The 23,686-nt window shown below is 40.8% G+C and overlaps 1 protein-coding gene across 1 annotated transcript in view; it reads left to right on the top strand.

Annotated features, from left to right (window-relative positions):
- Positions 1-21,441, top strand: part of RAB8B (RAB8B, member RAS oncogene family) — a 73,640-nt gene extending 52,199 nt beyond the window's left edge. The window contains exons 2-8 of the mRNA XM_004374640.2: positions 3,325-3,385; positions 6,234-6,294; positions 10,285-10,362; positions 11,372-11,461; positions 13,926-13,991; positions 16,717-16,767; positions 17,542-21,441. Of these exons, the coding sequence (XP_004374697.1) occupies positions 3,325-3,385; positions 6,234-6,294; positions 10,285-10,362; positions 11,372-11,461; positions 13,926-13,991; positions 16,717-16,767; positions 17,542-17,634 (500 nt within the window). The 3' untranslated portion in view covers positions 17,635-21,441. The remainder of the gene's footprint in view (positions 1-3,324; positions 3,386-6,233; positions 6,295-10,284; positions 10,363-11,371; positions 11,462-13,925; positions 13,992-16,716; positions 16,768-17,541) is intronic.
- Positions 21,442-23,686: the final 2,245 nt, after the last annotated feature.

The raw sequence follows: 23,686 nt of genomic DNA on the forward strand, positions 1-23,686 counted from the left end.
ATTCAATGACGTTTCAACCAGTCTTAAAAGTACGATTCAATGACGTTCATCACATTCACCAGGTTGTACTACCCTCTTCTCTGCTTCCAGCTTTTTCTGTCACCCTTAACAAAAACTCTGTACCCCGTAATCACTACTCCCGCCCTTCCCCTTCTCCCTGGCCCCTGGTAAGCACTGAGAAACTTTGGTCTCTGTGCATTCGCCTATTCTATATACTTCATATATAAGTGAGAATCATACAATATTTGTCCTTCTGTGTCTGACTTGTTTTACTCAGCGCGTTTTTGAGGTTCATCCATATTATAAAATACGTCGGAACTTCATTTCTCTTTATGGATGAACAGTATCCCATTGTATGTATGTACCACATTTTGTTTGTTCATTCATCTGTTGATGGACACTGGTTGCTTTCACCTCTTGGCTAACTGTAAATAATACTGCTGTGAACATTGGTGTACATGTATCTGTTTGAGTCCCACTTTCAAGTCTTTGAGTACATACCTAGGAGTGAAATTGCTGGGTCATATGGTAATTCTATGTTTAGTTTTTTGAGGAACCACCAAACTTGTTTTCCACAATGCGTATACCATTTTACATCCCCACCAGCAGTGGGTGAGGGTTCCATGCATTCAGCCTTACATGAGTGATGGCAACAGTAGATTCTGTTGAGGCGAGGCCTGTGATGCTAACAATAACATGCTTTCTGTGTTGCTAAGTTTTGCTTCTGCCACTGCGGACCCTGCAATGCTGAAGGGGAAGTATGAGCCAGATAACCTGGGGATATTGGGTATCAGATTGAGTTTGTTAACAATACATAGCTATTAGTGAGGGAAAAGAATGATTGAGGGGCTGCTGTGCTGTGTTAGCTTGTGTGTAATTGTTGTCTATTTCAGGATTCACTAGAGTACCTGAAAAGGTTCCCTGGGGGAACAGTATGATACAGAGAAGAAGCAGAAAATCCACCCTGTTTATGCCTACCAAACCAAAAACCCAAACCCGCTGCCTTTGAGTTGATTCCGACTCATAGTGACCCTATAGGACAGGGTAGAACTGCTCCATAGGGTTTCCAAGGCTGTAAATCTTTATGGATGCAGACTGCCACATCTTTCTTCCATGGAGCAGCTGGTGGGTTTGAACTGCCAACCTTTTGGTTAGCAGCCAAGCGCTTTAGCCACTGTGCCACCAGGGCTCATCCATTTATGCCTAAGCATTATATAAAGCTGAAGCGGAGAAGCAGCCTTTTTCAGATACTCTCAATATTTTATGTGTAAACATTGTAGTAACATGGCTGTCGAAGGCTCCCCCCCGCCTCAAAAAAAACTGCAGTTAATGTTTGAGTTAATTTAGAGGATACATAATTTACATGTTTTCTTGAAATGTCTTGCAAACCACTTTAAGGGATTCTGTATAGAATGCAAAAGGACAGAAAGGTCTAAAAGCTGAGCAGCCAAATGAAGAGGATTTAGCAAATTGCAACCATGTTGTATCCACTGACTGTCTGGTCCCCTCAGAAAGAGTGCACCTTATTCTTGGAGAGTTACACGCTAGCTATGTTTGTAAAGGGCGTTGTAGTTCTTTGTAGTGGACATCTGCTAAATAAGGTTTGGGCTAGGGGGTAGGGGTGTGACAGGAGAGAAGGGGAGGGCAGTAGTTGAGGGAGAGATTAAACCTTTGAAGTGCCAGAGCCGCAAATGACTTTCACATTTCACATGCCACCTGTTAGATCCCCATTGAGTGGTTCTCAACTCCGGCTGCAGGTTAGAATCACCTGGAGAACTTTGAAAATTACTAGTGCTTAGGTCCCACCTCTGATCTATCAAATCAGAATCTGAGAATTTTGAAGCGGGGCAGGCTTTTTAAATACATTAGTATTTTCTAAAAAGTTCCCCACATAGCTCTGACATGCAGCCAGAGCTAAAAACCACGGTAGCTGCTTTAGCTCTAGCCAGTAAGTTGTGGGAAACATTTATTAATGTATATATAAAATACTTGCTAACTGTGTAAAATAAATGTGTAGACTTCCCCTCCTGTCTATCAGATAGGTGATACACCTACTCCCTACTCCTCACTTGTCGACTATCTTGTTATCCGACATTTCACATTTATGACAATAGTAAAAAACTACTATCCCACTATTTTAAACACATTAACGACGTACGTGTGGCAGTGACGATCGATGAGGTTCGAGGCAAGAGTAACACTGACTGTGATGGTTAAGGTTATGTGTCACCTTGACTGGGCCATGATTCTCAGTGGTTTGGCAGTTATGTAATGTAATTTGGCAGTTATGTAATTTGACAGTTATGTAATGATGTGGTCATCCTCCATTTTTCACATAATACCAATTTTCACATAACGACCTGGTCTTTGGAACTTAACCATGTCGATAAGTGAGGAGTGTGTGTATTTTTTCCCCCTTAGCCAGCTGCAGGTTCTGAAGAATCAAATAGAAAGAAATAGAGGAAGACATTATTTTTTTATTTTATTGTACTTCAGGTGAAGGCTTACAGAACAAATAGTTTCTCATGAAACAGTAGTACTCATGTTGTTTTATGACATTGGTTAACAACCCCACAACATATTAACCCTCTAACTTCTCAACCTTTTTTTTTTTTGGTGAAAATACACATAGCCAAAGATACACCGTTTCAAAAATTTCTGCATACACAGTTCAGTGACATCGACCACACTCTTCAAGTTGGGCTGCTATTCTCACTTAAGATGAAGGCCCACAGAACAAAATAGTTTCTCATTTAACAGTTACTACAAATGTTGCCCTATGACAATGGTTAACAATCTCACAACACATCAACAATATCCTTACTCAACTTTGGGTTCCCTATCACCAGCTTCCTTGTCCCCTTCTGCCTTCTGGCCCCTGTCACTGGACTCCTGTACCTCCTTAGTCTCATTTGGTTTTACAGGGCTAGAGGAAGACATTTTAAAGAGGATCCACAGCCTTCTTTAGGGAATGGTTGGAGGAGGGTTGGGAAGCATTGTTTATATGTCTTTTAGGAAGTAGAAAATATGGCGTGTTCTTAGTGTATCTAAATTACGTAACTTTGAGGGATGTGATCCATTTTTGTCAAAATAATGAGGCATCTAATACGCTGTATTTGACATGTGTGGAAATTCTCTGCAGCGTAATTAGCATTCCTTTCTCTGGCCTGTATTCAGAGGAAATGTACCCTTCACACCCTCTCTCTGTTCACATTTTCCAGTGCGTTGGAGAGCTTTTCTCAATAGAAATCTTTGTCCTTTTCCTAAGAGGACTTGGATTATAGTTGAAGAAACTCAGCATGTCTTTCTTTGTTTTTCTGGCAGGAATTGATTTTAAAATCAGAACGATAGAACTAGATGGGAAGAAAATTAAGCTTCAGATATGGTAAGTACACACACAGCTTCTCCCTCCATTGGGGATTGGAGGTGGAAATTGAAATGTGAATTGTGAGACGTTAAAGGCATCCTGTGGTAGCTGAAGCATCTTTTCTGTAAAATCAGAACCAAGGGGAAAACGAGTAAGTACTGAGCATCCTTCAAAGGTGTCTCCACCAAGAGTGGGAAAGCAAGGAATGGCATCAGAAGAGATCTGATCCAAAACTCTTAATTTTATAGAGGAAGAAATGAAATTCCAAAGAGTATAAATTACTTTTTCATAGTTGTTGCAGCTGTGAAATCAGACAAGGCAGACTGGGCACGTGGCAGGAACTCTTGAGCAGGAAGTGCAGATCTAGGTTCTAGCCTTGACTGCCTCAAAATTGAGGTGACTTTGGGTCAGATGCTTCCCTTCTCTGGGCCTGCTTTCCCTCATTTATGAATTGATGAGTTGGATTAATGACATTTGAGTTCCCTTCTAGCTCTGATATTTTATGATTTTTTTTTTGCTTATTCTTATTAAGTAAAGAAATGTGGAGGACCGCTGGACTGGCAAGTAAAGGAGAAAAGGTCGTATTTCCCATGTTTAATGTTGTAATATGCAAAGCAAAGATCTCCTTGTGGTCTCTACTTGCGGCTGGTAAATTCCTGAAGAATTTGTCAAACTCCAGTTAATAAATACAGTTTTTCCAGCTCACCAGGGTGAATGTTTTTAGCTTGAACTCAGAATCTCTTAGATTTTTTTTAACTTCATAGAAAGAAAAAACCAAAGCTGGTTTAACCACTTTCAGTTCAGTGCCTTGCATGGCACCATATGCGTTTGGGGCCTTGAGGGAGGTTTTTGGTGATGTTTGCTGATCTTCTGTGTGATGATGACAACAACAGACACAGCTGAGACATTTGCAGCACTTAGACTAAGAAGGTGGCAGGGCTAAACGGTAAAGAAATGGGTGTCAGCTTTTTCCTTAGGTTCATTTTCTTCCTTGAATCTCAGACCTGGGATGGAATTTGAACATTATATTGAAATCCACCAGCCCTTCTTTTATGGAGGAGGAAACTGGACCTCAGAGTGGTTAAGTCCATCTGAGAACATACACGTGTGGTTTAGTGGTAAAATGGGGAGAATTACCCATATCTCCTGCAACACAGCATCAGCTTCATACGTAGCCTCGTGAAGTGGGTCTCTGTATACTTCATTGGAAAACATGGTGAAGGTTACCACAGGCTTTTCATCTATTGGTATTTAGTAAGAAGCTAAAAATTTTAAAGAGATAAAGAAATATTTTTAAGAGAGAAGCAAAGAGAATTCCTGATTCAATGCTCTGCAGTCCTGATCATAGAAATAAGGAGCGCAGATTTTTGAGTGTTTCTAGGAGCCTGAGGATGATCAGATAATTAGAACTTAATATAGAGTGGCCAGAACATCATGGCACTATCTATTCATTGTTGCCCTCAGCAGCACAATGGTGCCCATTCAGTCCTCACGACCTACATTTAGTGTGGTAAGGTTTCTCCTCCATCCTCACTGTAAAGCTGGTTCTAAGTCAGTAGTGTCTTGAAACCAAGAGGATACGGTTCATCTGCTCAAAGGTGCTTGGCCTCTGTTTTCCCCATGATGTGTTTTCCATGTACTAAATCGTGCCCCACATATGTAATCCTGTCAGTGAGGGAATGACAGGTTAAGAGGACTTTGGTGTGAGTCCTGGCTCTGTACTGAACAGCTGAGACCTAGGATGTGGGAGTCTCATCTAAGGGGATAAGCTGTTTCGTGCAGAGCTGGGCCCACCGCCCTCCCGAGCCTGCCTCCTCTCCTGCAGGATGAGGTTGATGGTAAGATCCGCGCACCTGGCTGTGCACGACATCACGTGAGACAGTGCGAGAGTGTTTCGTAAAGTAGACAGAAACGTTAACATGTTTATTGATGTGTTTTAATTTACCGTATTTCTGTTGGTCCTTAATCTCTTGTTTGGGTTGGGTATGTATTAGATTTCTAGTACTTTTCTGCAGATGCCTCTTACTCCCGTGCAATAGGATTCTACAATTTAGTTTGTCTTAGTAGCACAGGTAGTGAATTAGTTCCGGCTGTAAGTGGCTAATTTGGGAATATTGTTTTTCCCAAATATCAAGGAAATTTAACTTTCCTTAATTGGATTGCTTCTACAAATGAAATTGGGGAGCTTTGCATTTTTCTGAATGTGTTTTAATGGCATGCCATCTGCTAAAAAACAAGAATATATGAAAGGGTTACACAACTTTGAGATGTTGTTCATGTTTAAAAAGTCTTTAGAGACGTTGCCAAGGATTATATGTTCATCTCCAGCCTCCCCTTCAACCACGGGCTTCATAGCTGAGAAAGTTCTTGAGATCCATTTTAGTGCGCTCTGCTGAGCAGATTCTACACAGTAGGAAGTCCAGCTCAGTTGCTTGCTTTGTACAGAAATCACACTTTCAATCAAGAGAGCAAAATGTCTTAATCATTAAGCACTTACAGAAACGATGTTGACTACCTCTAGAAGTCCAAGAAATCAGAACTGTTCTTTATTCCCTCCCACGTATGTTTGAACTGATCCAACTTGCCAGTTCCTAGCAGGGCCCATGTGTTTTATTTCCCTGTGGCTGCTTTTATCATCAAGGGCCCAGTTTTTCACCCAAGTCACTGTGGGCTCCTCACAGGCTCCTGTGGCCACACCGCCTCCAGGTGGCAGACACACGGTGGCTTCCCTTGTACCCTGTCCCTTACCTTCAAACTACTGCACCTGTGAGCAGACCAGCATTCCATCTCCCACAGCTTGGAGTCTCTCCTCAGTGATGCTGGTGATGACTTTTAAAACCACTCCCTTCTCTGTTTCGAATTTTAGGGACACAGCGGGCCAGGAAAGATTCCGAACAATTACAACGGCGTACTACAGAGGAGCCATGGTGAGTGTGGTTTTGGGGTTTTGTGACCATTCAGGTGAAAGTCAGACACGAACATTCATTTGGCAAGATTATAGGATTCAAGCTGGAGTCTGGGACAATGGGGGCGATCGATTTCTTGATATGAAAACAAGACATTTAAAGAGGTTTTTGTTATGTTTATGTTTAGTAACCGTATACTTTGCCATTGGTCTTCATAATAATAATCAGATGATTAGCTTGTTGATATTCTAGAATTCCTTCACGCATTCTGAGGTGACTATGTATTTTTGCGATTTTTCCTTTTCTTAAGACCTTATGTCAACTCTTGGCAAACAGCAAGCCCTGTGGCCAGATATTCATTTTCTGCACCTTCTTGTCATCCAGCCCCACCTACTACCATCGCCCCACCATCTGACCACCTCCACAACATCCACTGCTTACGTGACCAGCCTCCTTGACCAGTGTTCTGCCTGCTAACCAGGAAGTAGCTAAATGATCTGTGACTTTGGGGCTTAGAGTCTGCTGAATCTTGGCTACCCAGTCCTTCTGTGCTCCATCCTGACCTTGTCTTTATTACCATAACTTCGTCACTTGGTTGGTTTCCACCCTAAGATGCTTCAGCCATTCAGCCCGTTTGTATTGCTTGTCAGCTCTGGGCAGGTGCTGTGTGGTGCTGGGAGTACAGTGGAAATAAGGCAGCTTAGCCCCTAGAACACCATGCCCAGATCAGGGCTTTTGTCTCTGGTTTTAGGCCTAAGGCCTCACAAGTTGAAGCCTTGAATTTTGATGAAACCCAATATGCTCAGAAAGTTTTTGAAGGTTGAGTAGTTGAGATTATGAAGCCAACTTATAGATTGTGGGGTGCCAGCTGCTGCCACACCCCGCTCATTATTTGAAAAACTCGAGTGGTGCCAGCGGTGACGTTGCTGAAGGGGATGAAGCCGTCTCCTTGTCTCTAGGAAGGTGTGATCTGAATCCATTAATAATAATGGATAATGAAGACCCCTGCATCATAGCGCTGCCCTCCCTTCCTCCCCAGCCACCACTCAGCCTCAATTATTTAGGCAACAGTAACTCATCCTCACAAAAAGATTAAAAAAAACTAAAACAAAAAAACCGTTGCTGTCAAGTAGATTCCGACTCATAGTGACCCTACAGGACAGAGCAGAACTGCCCCATAGGGTTTCCAGGGAGCGTCTGGTGGATTCAAACTGCTGACTTTTTGGTTAGCAGTCGAGCTCTTAACCACTGTGCCACCAGGGCTACATAAAAAGATTAGAGATCCCTTTTTTAAACTTCATCACCTTTGTACTACACACCACTAAGCATTTTATATGTATGTGTTCACACACCACCCTAATAATAATCTTAAGATTGTGAAGGGTCGTCATTTTAAGAAAGAGAGTTGCCAGCTGCTCTGTTTCACTTAGATTGGAATCAAAGGGGGAGGGACTTACCTTGTGTGCCCAGAAGAGGGTGGTCGGTTGGTTTCTGCCAGGAAGGATAGTAGAGATAGATAAGAACTGCACAACGTGAAGAATGTGATCAATGTCACTGAATTGTCCGAGTAGAAATTGTTGAACTGGTGTAGCTTTTGCTGTATATATTTTCACCAAATAAATTGAAAACAAAAAAACATCTTAACAGGGATGAGTTGGAGTTGTTTACAGGTAATTCTGATTGGAGTCGTTTGATACACACGAGCCTTTTTGTTGGACAGTGTTTCGTTTTCTGGGAGTGATGCGTTGACATCACTTCAGTGCTCGTTTTCACCAGCGAGTGGGCAGGAACACCGAGAACGTGGGAGCAAATGTTCCGCTTAGATGTCTAGCTCTAATTCATTGTATGATGAAAGAGGTCAGGGAGATGTGCTGTTTAATTTAGATTTGGGGATTTTTGTCTTCACATATCTACTGCCTAGTCTTTGCTCACGCTCCTTCAGAACTTCAAATAATTAGACATTGTTGGTCTTCTAGGCAGTCTTGTCGTTTCCATTTGAAGGCGGGGATTTTCGTCTCTCTTGTTCTGCTGTAAAGCCAGTGCCCACAGTAGTGCCCGACACATGCTAGATGCTCCATAAATGCTTGCTGAAGGAGCAGTGAACAGTGAGCAATGACGTCACTGGAACATTGCATGCCTAGAAGCAGCCTTAGAGAAATCTTTAGGAAACCCTGCTCTGCTCGAGTCTTTTGGCTCTCCCGGGTCATCTGTCCAGTGGCACGTGCAGCCATCTGTTCTCACTGGTGCGCACCATTCTCAGTAAGTGGTGGTTATGGTAGGTTTCCTTTGGTCGGTTCGAGTATGCAGCATGTTGATAAGCACTGTACTGGAGTCTGCCAGGTATCAGATTCTGGAAATACTGAAGTACTTAGGTCTGTAGGATTTAGTGTCTGATTGACTGTGGAGGGAAAAGTAACCCCCAGGTATCTACTTGGGCTCACTGGCTGGGTTATATTGGCCTTTACCAAGATGAGAATACAAAGAGGAATAGAAGATTTGGAGGTGAGGAAGACAACCTCCTGTTTTACTTAGCTGAGTTTGTGGTGACTGCGGGTAATATCTAGGTGCTGGTGTCCAGTCTGTGGTCTCTAAGGCACACCTGGCCCCTGCCCACCTCTTCAGCCTCGTCTTGTGCCCTTCTCCCATGATCTGTGCACTCCTGCCAAGCTTTCCTTCCAGTGGGCTCTGGGCTTTCATAGACCGCAAGATATTTATAACGCATCTGTTATGTGCCAGACACTGTGGGCTTTCCCTCTTCACCTCACCCCCAACCCCTTTGTCCAGTTCAAGTCTACTCAGTCCTTAGGCCTTGACTTTGATGTCATTTTCTCAGGGAGGCCTTCCCTGACCACCCCAGCCCCTCAACCCTCTTCCCAGATTAGGTTACATCCTTAGGGTATGCACTCGGAGCACCCCGTGCTTCTTCACAGGAGTTATCGAATTATAATTAATCGTATACTGAGGTTCATTGTCTGTTTCCTTCGCTAGCCATCCATGAGAGGAAGGGAGCTTGTTGATCTTGTTCATTCCTGGTAGTACCTAGCATATATCTGGCATATACTAGGTGCCCAGTAAATAGTTGTTGAATGGATGGATGGATGGGTGGATGTGCACATAGTATAGAAGTGTGGTCTGTTGTTGTTGTGTGCTGTTGAGTCAGTTCCAACCATAGCGACCCTACAGGACAGAGCAGAACTGCCCCATAGGGTTTCCTAGGCTGTCATCTTTACAGGAGCAGATCGCCAGGCCTTTTCTCCTACAGAACCACTGATGGGTTTAAACTGCTGACCTTACGGTTAGCAGGTGAGCATTTAATCATTGCACCACCAGGACCCTTAAGTGTGGTCTAGGGATATAGATTTGGGAGTAGTTAACACAGGTGTTAATTGAAGCAATTGGAAGGTGGACCCTTTAGAAATACCAGACAAGGGTCTTTAAAAATATGACAACAGTGCCTTTTATTAAACCTGATAGCAATGCATTATATTCTAAGTGTCTGTGATGTACTTAGATAAATAGTGACATTTTGATTAGCCCATATAAAAAGAAATAATTTTAAAAGCATTATGGTTTCAGTCTTACTAGAGGAGTCTGAAAGAAGACAGTTTCTATTTGGATTAAACACATGCCCCGTAGAAGTGCCTGCCTCCTACTCTCCATGTCGTCTCTGTTTTAACCTAAACACTCCTTCAGTGCCAGCGTGGCTGATTCTTACCATGTGAAGTCAGGCAGAAAGGGTGTATCACGGTTACCATCATCACTACTTCATTAAAGTTTAACAGCGAAAATGTTAGCGGAGTTTTTATTTATTTACATGGTGAGACAGTGGAAGAATTTATTTATTTAATTCCTTGTATTCTTCAAATTTATCGTGAACCCCGGTTATGAAGAGGGGAAAAAGGACCAACTAATAAAAGGTTTCCAGGGGGAAGGAGGACATTGACATTAATATTCCACAGCTTTAAATATGGAAAACACCAAATAAAGATCTTTTTTTCCTCTGTCTTTTAGGGAATTATGCTGGTTTACGACATCACAAACGAAAAGTCCTTTGACAATATTAAAAATTGGATAAGAAACATTGAAGAGGTAAATATGGAAAGTGGATGTTGGCGCTGGCGACGAGGCCTGCTGGGCGCTCCTGAAAGGCTCCGCTGTCTCTTTGAGCAGCCGAGCTGATGAGAAGTAGGGCAGGTGCGGGCCGGGCCTCCCAGCCAGGGAGCACCTTAGAGGGCTCGATCCTGTACCGCCGACCTGCCTACTCTGCCTGGCTTGGGGGGGGGTGGGGAGGCAGACAGAGGAGAGAACTCACAGAATTTTAAACTTGGACCAGAGCCTGGACATGATTGAATCCAAATCCCGTTGTACACATGAGGCAGCTGAGGCCAGAGAAAAGTGGCTTTCCTGGACTCCTCCATCCTTTAAAAAGGAGAGCCGGCACTGAAACATCTGACTGGCAGGTGATGTCTGTCTGTCAGGCTGTTTGATGGGCAAAAATCTGTTTTTACCCTGGCAATTTAACACTTTACCCTTTTAAGCTTTTCTCCATCTTAGATATTTGAAAGCTAAGTCTGTAAATTTGGCTTAATTCTGGATTGATTGGCATTAAGGTTTTTCTGCGTCCCTGCCATTTCAGAAAGAACTGTGACTCTGAAATAATGTGTACACATCTTTGTCAATCCAGCTGAATTTATTTTTTAAATAGTTGGGAATCCAGAATACTTTCCCCGTTGGGTCACTGAGGACTAGAGTGTTGTTTTTTTTTTTCTTCTCTGACCCTAACATATGTTTGTATGTTTTGTGGTTATGTAACCATGCGTTTTATTTCTGTTTGTTCCTCTGCAAAATGAGACACGAGAACAGTTCTGCAGCCTTTGGAAAAAGTTTGCGTGGCTCCGCGGAGGCTCTCTTGCCGGGGCTTCCCCGCCACTCCCACCCTGTAAACCTTTCTCTGAAGCAGGCCTCATGATGAGTGCCACGATTATTTGTCTTACTGTTCAATTTATGGATGTGTTTCTGACAGGTTAGCGTTTGTCTAGTGGAACACTGTGATTTTTCTCAGGTCCTTTTTGTAACATACTCTTTTCCCCCCCGGCAGCATGCCTCTTCAGATGTTGAAAGAATGATCCTGGGTAACAAATGTGATATGAATGACAAAAGACAAGTATCGAAAGAAAGAGGCGAGAAGGTAAATTTGAACTGCATCCGAGAAGGTTTCAATGTACTCAGGTTAAGCATTTATTTTCTTAGTGTTATTTAATTATTGATTTAAGTTTAAAAAAAATCCATTTCAATTCTTTAACATGATCAACAACAAAGACCTGTAATCCATCCTTGAATGGTGTGAATTAGTATTCCACGTCCAGCCCCATATACTGTGTGGTCATGACTCATTGCTAAAGAATTTGCTAATGTTTTCTGGGAGGTACAAATTGGTCCTTTTCAAGGTTCCTGCAGCTTAGAGTTCAGGCTCTTTCTTTTTATATCTGTGTGAAAATGCCCAGTTTTCAAGTTAAAGTAATTCATTCTCTTTGAAAAAAGTAAGAGGATACCTGACATTTCAACAGTAATCATTTTTCTAATTCGTTATTTTAATTAAAGAATTTTTTAGTACACATTGGTTGTAGGTCACTATGGATAAAGTCTTTGTAAACTCATCAAGCTATGGATGCCATTAGAGGTCATTTATAGACAGGTCTCTGTTTTGTGCCCTGTAAAGCATAAGAGTATGTACATATTTACTTCTATGACATTTTCTACATTGACTGAGTGGCTTCATTTTGCTCACTTTTCAAGTCTTGGAATTTTGCTTTGGCCTTTTTTAGTGAAACGTGCAAAATGCGTTTTGTTTTTCATTCTGCCGGCAAACTTTTTCCCCTAAAAACATTCACTTAATCTTGGTGTTGTAAATGAACTGGGAACTCTTTGGGAATGGATAAAAATGTGGAAGAGTTCACAGTTTGTCTCAATCAATAGAAATCAAAGCAATGAATACTTCGATATTTTAAGCTTTTGCTTCTGTTATATACCAATTGTCATGGTTTGAATTGTGTCCCCCAAAAAATGTGTGTATCAATTTGGCTGGGCCATGATTCCCAGAATTGTGTGGTTGGCCTCCATTTTGTGATTGTAACTTTATGTTAAAGAGGATTAGGGTGGGACTGTAACACCACCCTTACTCAGGTCACCTCCCTGATCCAATGTAAAGGGAGTTTCCCTGGGGTGTGACCTGCACCACCTTTTATCTTACAAGAGATAAAGGGAAAGGGAAGCAAGCATAGAATTGGGAACCTCATACCACCAAGAAAGCAGTGCCAGGAGCAGAGCACATCCTTGGACCTGAGGTTCCTACGCAGAGAACCTCCTAGTCCAGGGGAAGATTGATGACGACGAGGACCTTCCTCCAGAGCTGACAGAGATAAAGCCTACCCCTGGAGCTGATGCCCTGGATTTGGACTTGAAGCCTACTAGACTGTGAAAGAATAAATTTCTCTGTGTTAAAGCCATCCACTTGTGGTATTTCTGTTAGAGCAGTACTAGATGACTGAGACACCAGTTTATTAAAAAATTATTAAAATCACTATAGTAACTTGTCTTAGGCTGAGTTCTCTAAAGAAGCAAAACCAATGAAGTGTATATATATAAACATATACCAAAAACAAAACAAAACCCATTGCCTTTGAGTTGATTCCGACTTATAGTGGCCCTATAAGGACAGAGTAGAACTGCCCCATAGATTTTCCAAGGAGCGGCTGGTGGATTTGAACTGCTGACCTTTCGGTTAGCAGCCAAGCCCTTAACCACCGTGCCACCAGGGCTCCATATAAATATATATAGAAAGATTTATGTCAAGGAAATGGCTCGTGCAGTTGTGGAAGCTGGCAACTCCCAAATCTGTGGGTCAGGCATCAGGCTGGAGGCCTCTCCTGACTCACATGATTGTAGGGGCTGACAAACCCCAAACTGGCAGATCAGGCAGCAGGCTGCAGGCTCACGGGGTTTTGGGAGCTGGCGAATCCCAAGATCTGCAGGTCAGGCTGCTGGCTCACGTCCCAAGAACCTAGGTTGGAGGATGACGAGTCAGATGCAGGATCCAGAGAGAGCCTAGTGAGAACATCCACATATATTGGACGCAGGCCACACCCCCAAAGAAACTGTTAGCTTTCAACTGATTGGCCTTGCAACTGATTGGCTGTTCACATCAGGTCACAAAATGGAGGATGATTACATAATATCTGCCAAACCACTGAAACTCATGACCTAGCCAAGTTGATATATAACCTTAACCATCACATAACTGTTGGAGAATTGTACTTTGGGAACAGATAAAAGAAGCTAAAGAATCTCGAGTTAATGGTATAGAGGGTGTCCATTTCATAGTTTTTCTTGTAAGTATATGAGAGAGCTAAAAGTTCAACAGAAAAGAAAGAAGTACTTAAACTGTATGAAGTGGAAGTTGTACCTTTTTTAAACTTACGATGATTAAGTTAAATGATTAAATTCCAAACATCATAGAAGATGGTAAAGAAATTTGAAAACAGCAGGAGTTCCAAAACAGATACTCTACCTTTGGGACTTTGAAAAACCTAAAAAATATAAATGCTTTATATGTTCAAGCAACTTTCACTGAATGTTTCTGTTTTGCTTTTCAGTTAGCAATTGACTATGGGATTAAGTTCTTGGAGACAAGTGCAAAATCCAGTACAAACGTAGAAGAGGTAAGAAACAAATGCTTGGTGACTTGTTATGCTCTGGCACGAGTGCTCAAATGTCTATGTTTGAGCAACAGCAAAGCCTTGTGTTGACCGGCCTCCACTAAGTGAACTTTTACGCTTCTGACTTTTATGTGGACCCTGGTTGTTGAATTGCTAGCATCCAGCCTCCACACAGGGTTGTATTAGATTACTCATTTAAGATGGACTGAACAGAAGATGGAAGTTCCATTTCAGTTCAGTTTTGCCCTTTGTTTGGGAAGCTGGAATTGCTGGACTGGCAGACCAAGCAGTGTCCTCTGCTCCTTAGCATCACTCAGGAGGGACCAGTCCCTGGAGAAGGACATCACGCTTGGTAAAGTAGAGGGTCAGCAAAAAGAGGAAGACCCTCATTGAGATGGATTGACACAGTGGCTGCAACAGTGGGCTCAAGCACAACAACGATTGTGATGATGGCGCAGGACGAGGCAGCGTGTTGTTCTGTAGGTCACAGTGTCCCTGTGAGTCGGGGCTGCCTTGACAACACCTGACGGCAGCGTGTTGTTCTGTTGTACGTGGGGTCCCTGTGAGTCAGAGCTGCCTTGACAACACCTGACGGCAGCGTGTTGTTCTGTTGTACATGGGGTCGCTGTGAGTCGGAGCTGCCCCGAGGGCACCTGACGGCAGCGTGTTTCCTGCAGGAGTCTGTTGCAGAGGAGTCTTACTTTCATGCCTGTACTCTCAAGAGAGGATTAAACTGTTAGTTTACTGAAGAGATTCCCTTACATACTTATTTGGAGCGGATTAAGCATGATACATTGTAACAGTGACAGTTACTGGAAATCAGAAAGTGGGTTTATCAGAGGGTAGCTTTCACGTCAGTTTACAGTAAGTTAGCTGTTAAGGAAAACAAAATCATCTGAAGGCTCCTGAGAATATATTTTCTTCACCAAGGGCAGAATTGTTAATAATATTTTATTTTTAAAAAACCTTTTTTAAACTGACCATAAAAGTAGTACATGTTATGTATGAGTATGTGTGTTAATTCATGGAATTCACTTAACAATATATTGTTGGTTTCATAAACACTTAATTGCTTAGGCTGTTCGCTGTTCGTCATTTAGCCAAGATGGACTAAATATTGAGACATAAGTGATCTTATTGGCTGGGGCACACTAATCAGAAGTTTTCCTTTGTGTTAAACAATTAGCACTCGTTTTTTTCAGGTTGGCTCACAGGTGTTAGGGAAGAGGCAGCCCTACTGATTTATTAACACAAGCACAGCTAAGCAGAAAATGCTTCCTTCTTCTTGCTACAGAAGGATTTCCCTCTGTCAGAGAGAGGGGAGCCTCTTCAATCAACTTTAATGGCCGAGAAGAGCTTAACCACCAAGATGGCTGACATAGGTTTTCTCCCACAGAATGAGCTCCCTGGCTTAACAGAGCAGGCTTAGGTCTCAGTTAGTACCTGCCCCCCGATCCCAACTGTGGCTTACAGAGGGCGTGGAGCTGTGGAAGTGTAAAGCTGCTTATCCTAGCCAGGTATTCTACAAAAGTTAGCAATTTTCCCAGAGCTTAACATTAGCCTTGTAAAAATGGGCATGGGGTTTACTTAGAAACCTTGATTCCCAGGTCACCAGTGTGACCCTGAGCTGCTGATAAAAAGGAGTAACAGGAGTCATCATATTGTTTCCATTTGACTTAAAATAATCTTTTTTTCCTGAACATTTTATTTGGATGGTGGGAGTGGTTGGTAGTAAAGAGTCTGACGTAATAATAGTGAGTTTAGCACGGAGACAACCTAAGAAGCTTCAAGACTTCTTGGCTCTGTAGAATTACAGTAGAATGAGGATAAGTTTTAAAAACCCTTGGTTTGGGTCAAGAGGCACTATGGATAACATACCACCAAGATTGATCAGATTCTGCCCCGTTCTGTGTGAACTGATTTCCATGCTGGAGATTTACTGAGCTCCAGCAACTGTTGGGTTTTGGAGGGGGTAAGACATGGAGGTGCAATGGTTAAGCATTCAGCTGCTAACTGAAAGGTCAGCAGTTCAAACTCACCAGCCGCTCCACAGGAAAAAGATGTGGCAGTCTGCTTCCGTAAAGATTACAGCCTTGGAAACCCTGTGAGGCAGTTCTCCGCTGTCCTGTAGGGTTTCTATGAGTCAGAACCGACTCGACAGCAATGGGTTTTGGAAGACATGGAAGATTTGAAGCATAGTAAGGGGTCTCAGGTGTAAGAGTAAAAGCACTTTGAAAGATAGAAGTTCAGGAGTAAAAGGTAGAGATTTTTATGAAGACAGATTTTAGAGCTATAAAATAATACATGATCATTCATTAGCTCATTAAACTGATATTTAGCATCTCCTAGATGACGCAGTGTGCCCTGCTCTGGGGACGCAGGGGTGACTTAGACAGAGCTTCTGCCCTTGAGGTGCCCTTGATCTACTGAGGAAGCTACTCCTAACTCAACGTGTGTCATATCGGGAACTTGTTCCAGGAGCTGTGCGGAGGGAATGTTGAGGAATGAATGAATGGCACTTGATAGCATTGGAAATTATTCGGAAAATGTTTATGACATAATTGAAAAACAGGATATAACGTTCATATGCTTACTATGATTACAGTTATGTTCTTTTCTCAGTTAAAAATCTTAAAGCAATGTATTTTACAATGAAGTGATGAAAAATTTCTGCATTTCTATCCCAAACTATGTTTTAACTGTATAATTATGATTTTTTTACTTTTAGGCATTTTTTACACTTGCACGAGATATAATGACAAAACTTAACAGAAAAATGGTTTGTATTGCTTATAGTTTTTATTATCATTATAATAGTTTTTATTTGGTATTTTGATAAAAAGACCAGGTCATAGTATAGTCACATTAAAGTCAGTTTTTTTCCCTGACTTTCATAGTCACCTGGTTGAACTTTGGTTCTTATTTCTGGCAGCTATTTCAGTTCTTTCTTCTGGCTTTTTAAGTGGTCTTTAATTGAATTTTGATGAGAATAATTAATGTTAATAATGGCACGAATTAAATTTTTGCCATAAAATTATCTAGTTCAGTTTTCATGTGATAGACATTTTATCTACATATAATTATGATCTTGAAATTGCTGGTGTTTGCTTAAATTTGAAAATATTCCAGTGATGAACCATTAGGGCATCCTTGGAAGTTTTGTTTTAACCTAAGTCCTGAATATAATTGTATACCTTATGTTACCAGCGCTTTTCACCTCTAATAACAGGATTGTTTATACCAGTATCTTAACATTGTTTCCACATTAACTTTGAAACTCTACACTCCATTGGCTATAATTTCTTTGTACTAGAAAATGGGAGCATCCTGTCTAATATATTATTAATATAAAACGTGCTATCCTAAAAACATTTTTCTCTTTTTAATCCATCATTTCCAAAGAAAAAGACCCAACAGTGGAGCTTTACTAGTTCCCCTTCTAATACATAGTCTAGTGAATACTGGATGGTATGCTGTGGTGTTTTTAGGTGACTGGGGTGAAACCATGAAACTTTCCTTTCCTTTCTTGGTAACTTTTCCCTCTGTTGTTTAGAATGACAGCAATTTGTCGGGGGCAGGTGGACCAGTGAAAATAACAGAAAACCGATCGAAGAAGACCAGTTTCTTCCGCTGTTCGCTCCTTTGATGAGCTCTTTCTGATAGACTGCAGCACACCCAGAGGAACCTTTCCTGCTTCTCTGAAAGCACAGGCCGCCCAGCCTCAGAATCTCACCGCCCAGCTGCTGCTGAGAGCACCTCTGAACCTAGACCTCTCGACACAAAAGGCCAAGTGGACTCGGCCTCCGGGCCTAGCAAAATAACAAGCTCCTTTTTTCAAACACGGAAGCCATAAAGTGGAGACACATGCAGGACTTACCTTGGTTTTTCCTTGTTTTGTTGCCTGTTGCAGAAGCTGCTGTCTTTCTTTTCACTTTGCACATCAGTGTCAGCCCGTCCTGGTTACAGCACAATCTCAGACTCGCCTGCGCAGTTTTGTCTCCCGAAAGTCTAGACAGATCTGTGCATTTTGGGACTGTTTATACAAAAAGTAGAACATGTAAAGCAGAGGTTAATATACTAAGATTCAAGAACGTTTGGTCCAGTTCTTATGACCAAATGTTATTGCATTGGTAGCGTTTATTTCAGGACTCTGGTTTGTGATTTTCTTAAATAAGAATCATTATGATGTGGTAAAGTTTATTTTAAAAATTCATAGAAATGCCCGCCTATTCACCAGAGGCCACAATTTCTTTATTTCTTCATATTATTTACAGCTTTGCTTCATTCCAGACCTCTTTGCCACAGAGTGTCCGGTTAGCTGAAAGAATCATTTTTGAAGGTGATCACCTCCGCCTAATCTGTAGAAACTGCATTTGGAAGTCTTTCATCTCACCTTTTCTGGGATTTTTACTTACTGTTCCCTCCCTTGTTTGACCTGTTGTAATTACTCAGTTATCGAAAACATAGCATATTTGAACATTGGTGTCTGTTTTTAATTGTGAACTTCTTGAGGTGGAATTTGACAGAGGCAGAGAGATGTGCCGTTTAGGGTTGTATTTCAGCATCTGTTTGTGGTTCTGTCATACCAAGATGCTCTATTTTTTTTCTTAGGTTGACCCCTTAGCTTGCTGATTTAGTTATATCACCTAATTCCTGCCATAATCCCTGTCTGAAGAGTTAACAAAAGTTAGATTTAGATTTGAGTGTGCAGAAAGCTTACCTATAGGGAGAGCGATTAACTTGTTGACATACATTTAATACAGATAGCTCTTGGTGATGGTGATAATAATTTTTGGTTTTCTTTTTCTTTTTTTTGGGAGGGTGTTATTTTTAAAGAATGAAAGTAATTGACTTAGTGCAACCTCTAGGAAAAGTCTTGCCTTTTCATTAGAAAAAAGATTAGCAAGATTTCCGTTTTAAAACAGTTGTTTACTGTGTAGAACCCAGCTCCGTCTGTTCAGGCTTACTGTTACAGAGCTTGGTCCAGTTGTTTAGGCCAAAGCCAACCAAAAGCTTAGCTGCCTTTCTCACTGAACAGTGGTACTGGTGTCCGTTCTGTAGATGAAACTATCACATAAGAAAAAAAGGTATTTAGTGTTAATTTATGTGCCAAAGTTCAGATCATTATGTCCTTGCTGTTACTGTAGGCTTCAGTGTCATAACAGAAGGGGATGATAAAGAGGTGATTAGGGAAATGAATCCTATGAATAATTGTTTTTCCTGGTATGCCTATTTTGCTTCACAAAGGATACCATCATGCTTGGTAGTTAAGAATGGGGAATGGACATGAAAATGGATCGCTTGTTGCCACAGAGAACTCTACTGCAAATTAAGATGTGTAGTTGGAATGCTTGGACCAATCCACCTTCCCCGTTTGTTTGAAAGCTTACACACAATTTAGCGGCAGCAAGCGTACTAGGTCTGCTTTTGATGGATACAATATACTAAACTTACTGTGGACAAATTTCAGTCTCCGTGAATTTTTTTTGTAGTTAACTAGCTTGGCTGTTTAAAAAAGAGTAGAACATTGAAAGCTGAAGTTAATACGCTGAAATTAAGGAACATTTGGTCTCTTGCTGTCCCGGTATAATCAGTAGATCCCCGATTGAAAGTGGATTTTAAGTCTGCCGTCTTCGAATTAGATACATTTTTGGGAAGGAAAAAGAATTTCTTAGAAACATCCTGTATTTACTAATTTTCTGAAAAATATCCAAGCACTTAAGCTATCTGGACGGTAATCAAGTACTTTGTAAGAGGCAAGTGTCATGGCACCACGAATGAATGTACTTCTTTTAGTAATTTACCTCTGACTATTTGGTGTCTTAACACTTTGGTTTATATCTCAGGGCTTGTCTGCAAACCAAAACTGACATTCTGTCGTATGGTTAACTTTTTTTTTTTTTTTTTTTAACAGAATGCTTTGCTTTTGTTGCATTTCTTCTCTCTTCTCTTGTCTTATATGGGTTAATAACTAGTCTCCATGAACTTCCCTTTGAAAAAGCCTGTAAAAGTTAGATGGGTCTAAAAGTGCTCTTTGAAGTAGTAGCAAATTGGGGTGTATATGTTCTGTTATATAGAAATAAGATGTCCTTGCTATTTTCTTACATTTAGCTTTGCTAAATTGTATATAATTTGAGCTAAGACCATAGGAAATTTCACTTTCTGCATGGTAAAATGACCCAATAAATATTCCACTTTGCTTAATAATGTACATACAGTGCATTATTTTTTCTATTTGTAGATGAATTTAGTGACAGATAACTGTCTGTTCCCTGCTGAAACGGAAGACTTCTAGTTTTGTGTGAACACTTTTGTGGTCTTATGGATCAGGTACGTGAAGATTTTTGCAGCAGTGTTTGTGGTCGGTGGCTGCACTTTATTATCAGCGTGCTAACTTTTGACAGTGATTGGACTGGCCCTTTTCAAATAGAGTCTGGGAGTATCAGGCAATGAAACTGTGCTGTAGCTCAGTAGCATGTAAACCAGTTGATTGTAAAATGTTTCACTGGGACTTATTTTAGCTCTATTTTACTTCGGACAGGTTATGAGAAAATAATCCACCTGTGGGTCAGTTAGTGCTGCTGCAGGGTTTCTTACTATTTACAGCAACATTTTGTGCATCTTTGTTGTAAATTTTCAGAAGACTGTATACTCTTTACTTTGAAGGACTATTTTTTAATTATACCTCATTTAGCTAACTAGTATTCTAACATCTGGTAGAAAAACAGCGAGCCAGCCTACACGTAAGCATTCTACGAAATCTAGGTTTTATGTTTTGTTTTGAACTAAAGACATCATTGGGAAAGGTAGGAGGAATTTTAGTTTAGAATAGAACATACATGTCATATCTAATAGCTCAAAAACGTATTCTCTCCCTGTCCCCATTAATAAATTTAGCTGTGCAATGTAGATACATTTTTGCAGAAGTTTCTATGTCAAAGATTGTAACTCCGTTTTACAGGTTCTGAATGCTGAGAATCTGTATTAAGGCTTATACGGTTTTTCCTGTGATGAGTAAGTAATACATTTGAGCAGAGATTTTTTTCTAATTCATGACTTGGATTCCTTAATAAATTTAGTTTTTAATCTTTATAGGTGAACTTCTAAGCTTAAATTTTTAAAACCACATTGCATTATGTTGGCTTACTTAGCTCAGAGTTTAAGCACTCATTTATGTAATCAGAATTTTTAGAAAAAAAATTTTTAACAGAAAAGAGGTTCCTTTTTCCTCTTCTTATATCCAAAGTGGGGCGGGGGAGAGGGGTGAGGGTGGGGACAAAAACAAAAGGAATATCTTGAAATGAAACCCCTTGACCTAGAGGATAGTTTAATAAAATCTCCAAATTCTAGCACAGTTTTGCAATAGAATCTGTCTTTGTTTTAAGACTAATACAATGAATGACTGTCCCATGTTCATTATGAAAAAAAAATTAAATGACTGAAATGAAAATTAGCAAACAGTTATTTTAGAGATGTTTTCAGATTTTACTTTGTTTTTCGAAATGCTTGTGCCACATTCGGTTACGTTTCCTTTTGCCAAGAACTAATAGAACTTCTTGTTTCATTTTCTCACTTTTTAAAAAAAAAGTGAATTTCATCACTGTCGTTCATTCCTTTGGCCTTACAGTTAGGTTTCATTTTCTTTGTTTGCAGCTGACACTGCAGTTCCTTTAATGCAAAGTAACATAAACTGTTTGACTAAAATCGTGCCCCTAAAGGAAAATATCTAGTTTTTCCATGAAATTATCCTGTTGTGTGTGGTTAAGCATATTATATTTCTACTCCAGCGGCTTACTGTGAAAAGCTCCTGCAGATGCAGTGGACCTGTCACATGTTTAAACCTGTTTACACCAATTCATTAACTGTGTACTGATACTGATGCTGTGTTTTGTTTTGTTTTTAATGGATTTTATTCCAGGTGAACTTTTTTTTTTACAATAATGTTCATCTAAAATAAAGACTACATAATGAAAATACTCATGACTCACTGAAATGGATTCCACATTTTAGATTGTTTTCTTCAAATTTGCTAGGTATGATTAAAAAAAAAAAACAACCCAAACCCGTTCCTGTTGAGTCGGTTCTGACTCATAGCGGCCCTATAGGACAGAGTAGAACTGCCCCATAGGGTTTCCAAGGAGTGGCTGGTGGATTCAAACTGCTGACCTTTTGGATAGCAGCCAAATGCTTAACCACTACGCCACCAGGGCCCCCTAACTATGATAGACTTGAGATATTTTAGCAAGTAATGCAATTGGACTGCACCTGCCCACCCTACTGATGTTCTACCACTGTGCTTGTACATGGCTCCTAGCCTAGCCTTTCCTCTTTATCCCCACAACCATCTCAAACCTCCAGGCATCTTCTCAAGCTTCCTACCTTGTTCCCGTTCTTGGAAGACATGTCTTTGATCTCCTGCCTCACGGAGAAGAGTATTAGCCTAAAACAACTTTAGTCTCCTCTCTCTCCCCAGCCTATAGCCCGCTGAGGACTGGCCGCCCTAGTTTCTTTCACTTTGAGGCCTTGCCACTTGTCGTTCCATCTCTTCCGCTTTCCCAGCTTTGTTAACTCCTAAGGTGAGACCTGGAGAATGAGTGCGTGTTACCTTTTTTAGCAAAACTTCACAAGTTTGGACTGGGCGCCCTTTTCATATACTTTCATAGCACCTATACTTGCCTCTCTGCCGTCCCCACTAGACTGTAAGCTTCCTGGAGACAGGAGCACATCTGTTTCTTTGGTGTATCCCCAATGCCTAGCATTGTGTCTAATACCTAGTAGGCATCCAGTATCTATTTTAAATGAATGAATAATTGGTTGAATAAATATAAATCTATTAGCACTGCCAGAAAACCAAACAAAAAAAGCTTAGATGCATTCATTAGTGTATTGTGAATTATTAGTAATAATGTAAAAGCCTTCCTTGATAAATTGCTAAAACGAAGTATTACTTCTTGCCCTTTCCCTTGCCAAGTTTGGAGGAATTCTCAGTTGTCTATAGCCATATTCATAGTGTTTGCCTACCCCTTCCCCCATCACCTTTTAGGGATTTAGCTCTCAACATCACTTAGTACTGTATGTTTTTATATCTTTGGGAGAAATTAATAGTAAGCTTATAAAAACTTAAGAAGTCAATAGCATTGCTACTCAGCCTCAAATTACTCATAAACAGGATTGTTGGAATCAGTGTAGAAGTGTTTTGTAGAATAACAATGCATCTTATAAATGTAACATGGCATTAGTATTCAGAGAAAGCTTGAAACAATGAGTTTTTCTAGTAAATAACCACAAATACTGAAGACGACTGTTTGACCAGTGATTTCCCCAGTTTGGTCTAGTTGCCGGTCTATTCCAACAGACATCACTTGAAGGTATCTTCACAACTAGGGGGCAGATTCACCACATTTTGCATTGCCTTCCCATTTTCTCCCTGGAGTGGACTTGGGGACTAAGATGAACTGGAATATGGCCAAGATACTATGAATGCAGAGTCCCCCAACTTGTAGCTCTGCATGTTGAGGACAGGTTGAAGACATTGTTATATATATAATTGTATTTATTATTTATTGCTTTGCCTACTTCCAAAAAGTATTTGAGGCAGCTTTAACCAAGACACACAGATAATCCAATCATTAAGGTATAGGTAAGAGAAGAATTCCTATTCTGAAGTCATGGCAGTAACTGTAATGGTGGGGTGGGGG

This window comes from Trichechus manatus, unplaced genomic scaffold (genome assembly GCF_000243295.1).
Source record: "Trichechus manatus latirostris isolate Lorelei unplaced genomic scaffold, TriManLat1.0 scaffold00030, whole genome shotgun sequence".
In the NCBI taxonomy this organism is placed as follows: domain Eukaryota; kingdom Metazoa; phylum Chordata; class Mammalia; order Sirenia; family Trichechidae; genus Trichechus; species Trichechus manatus.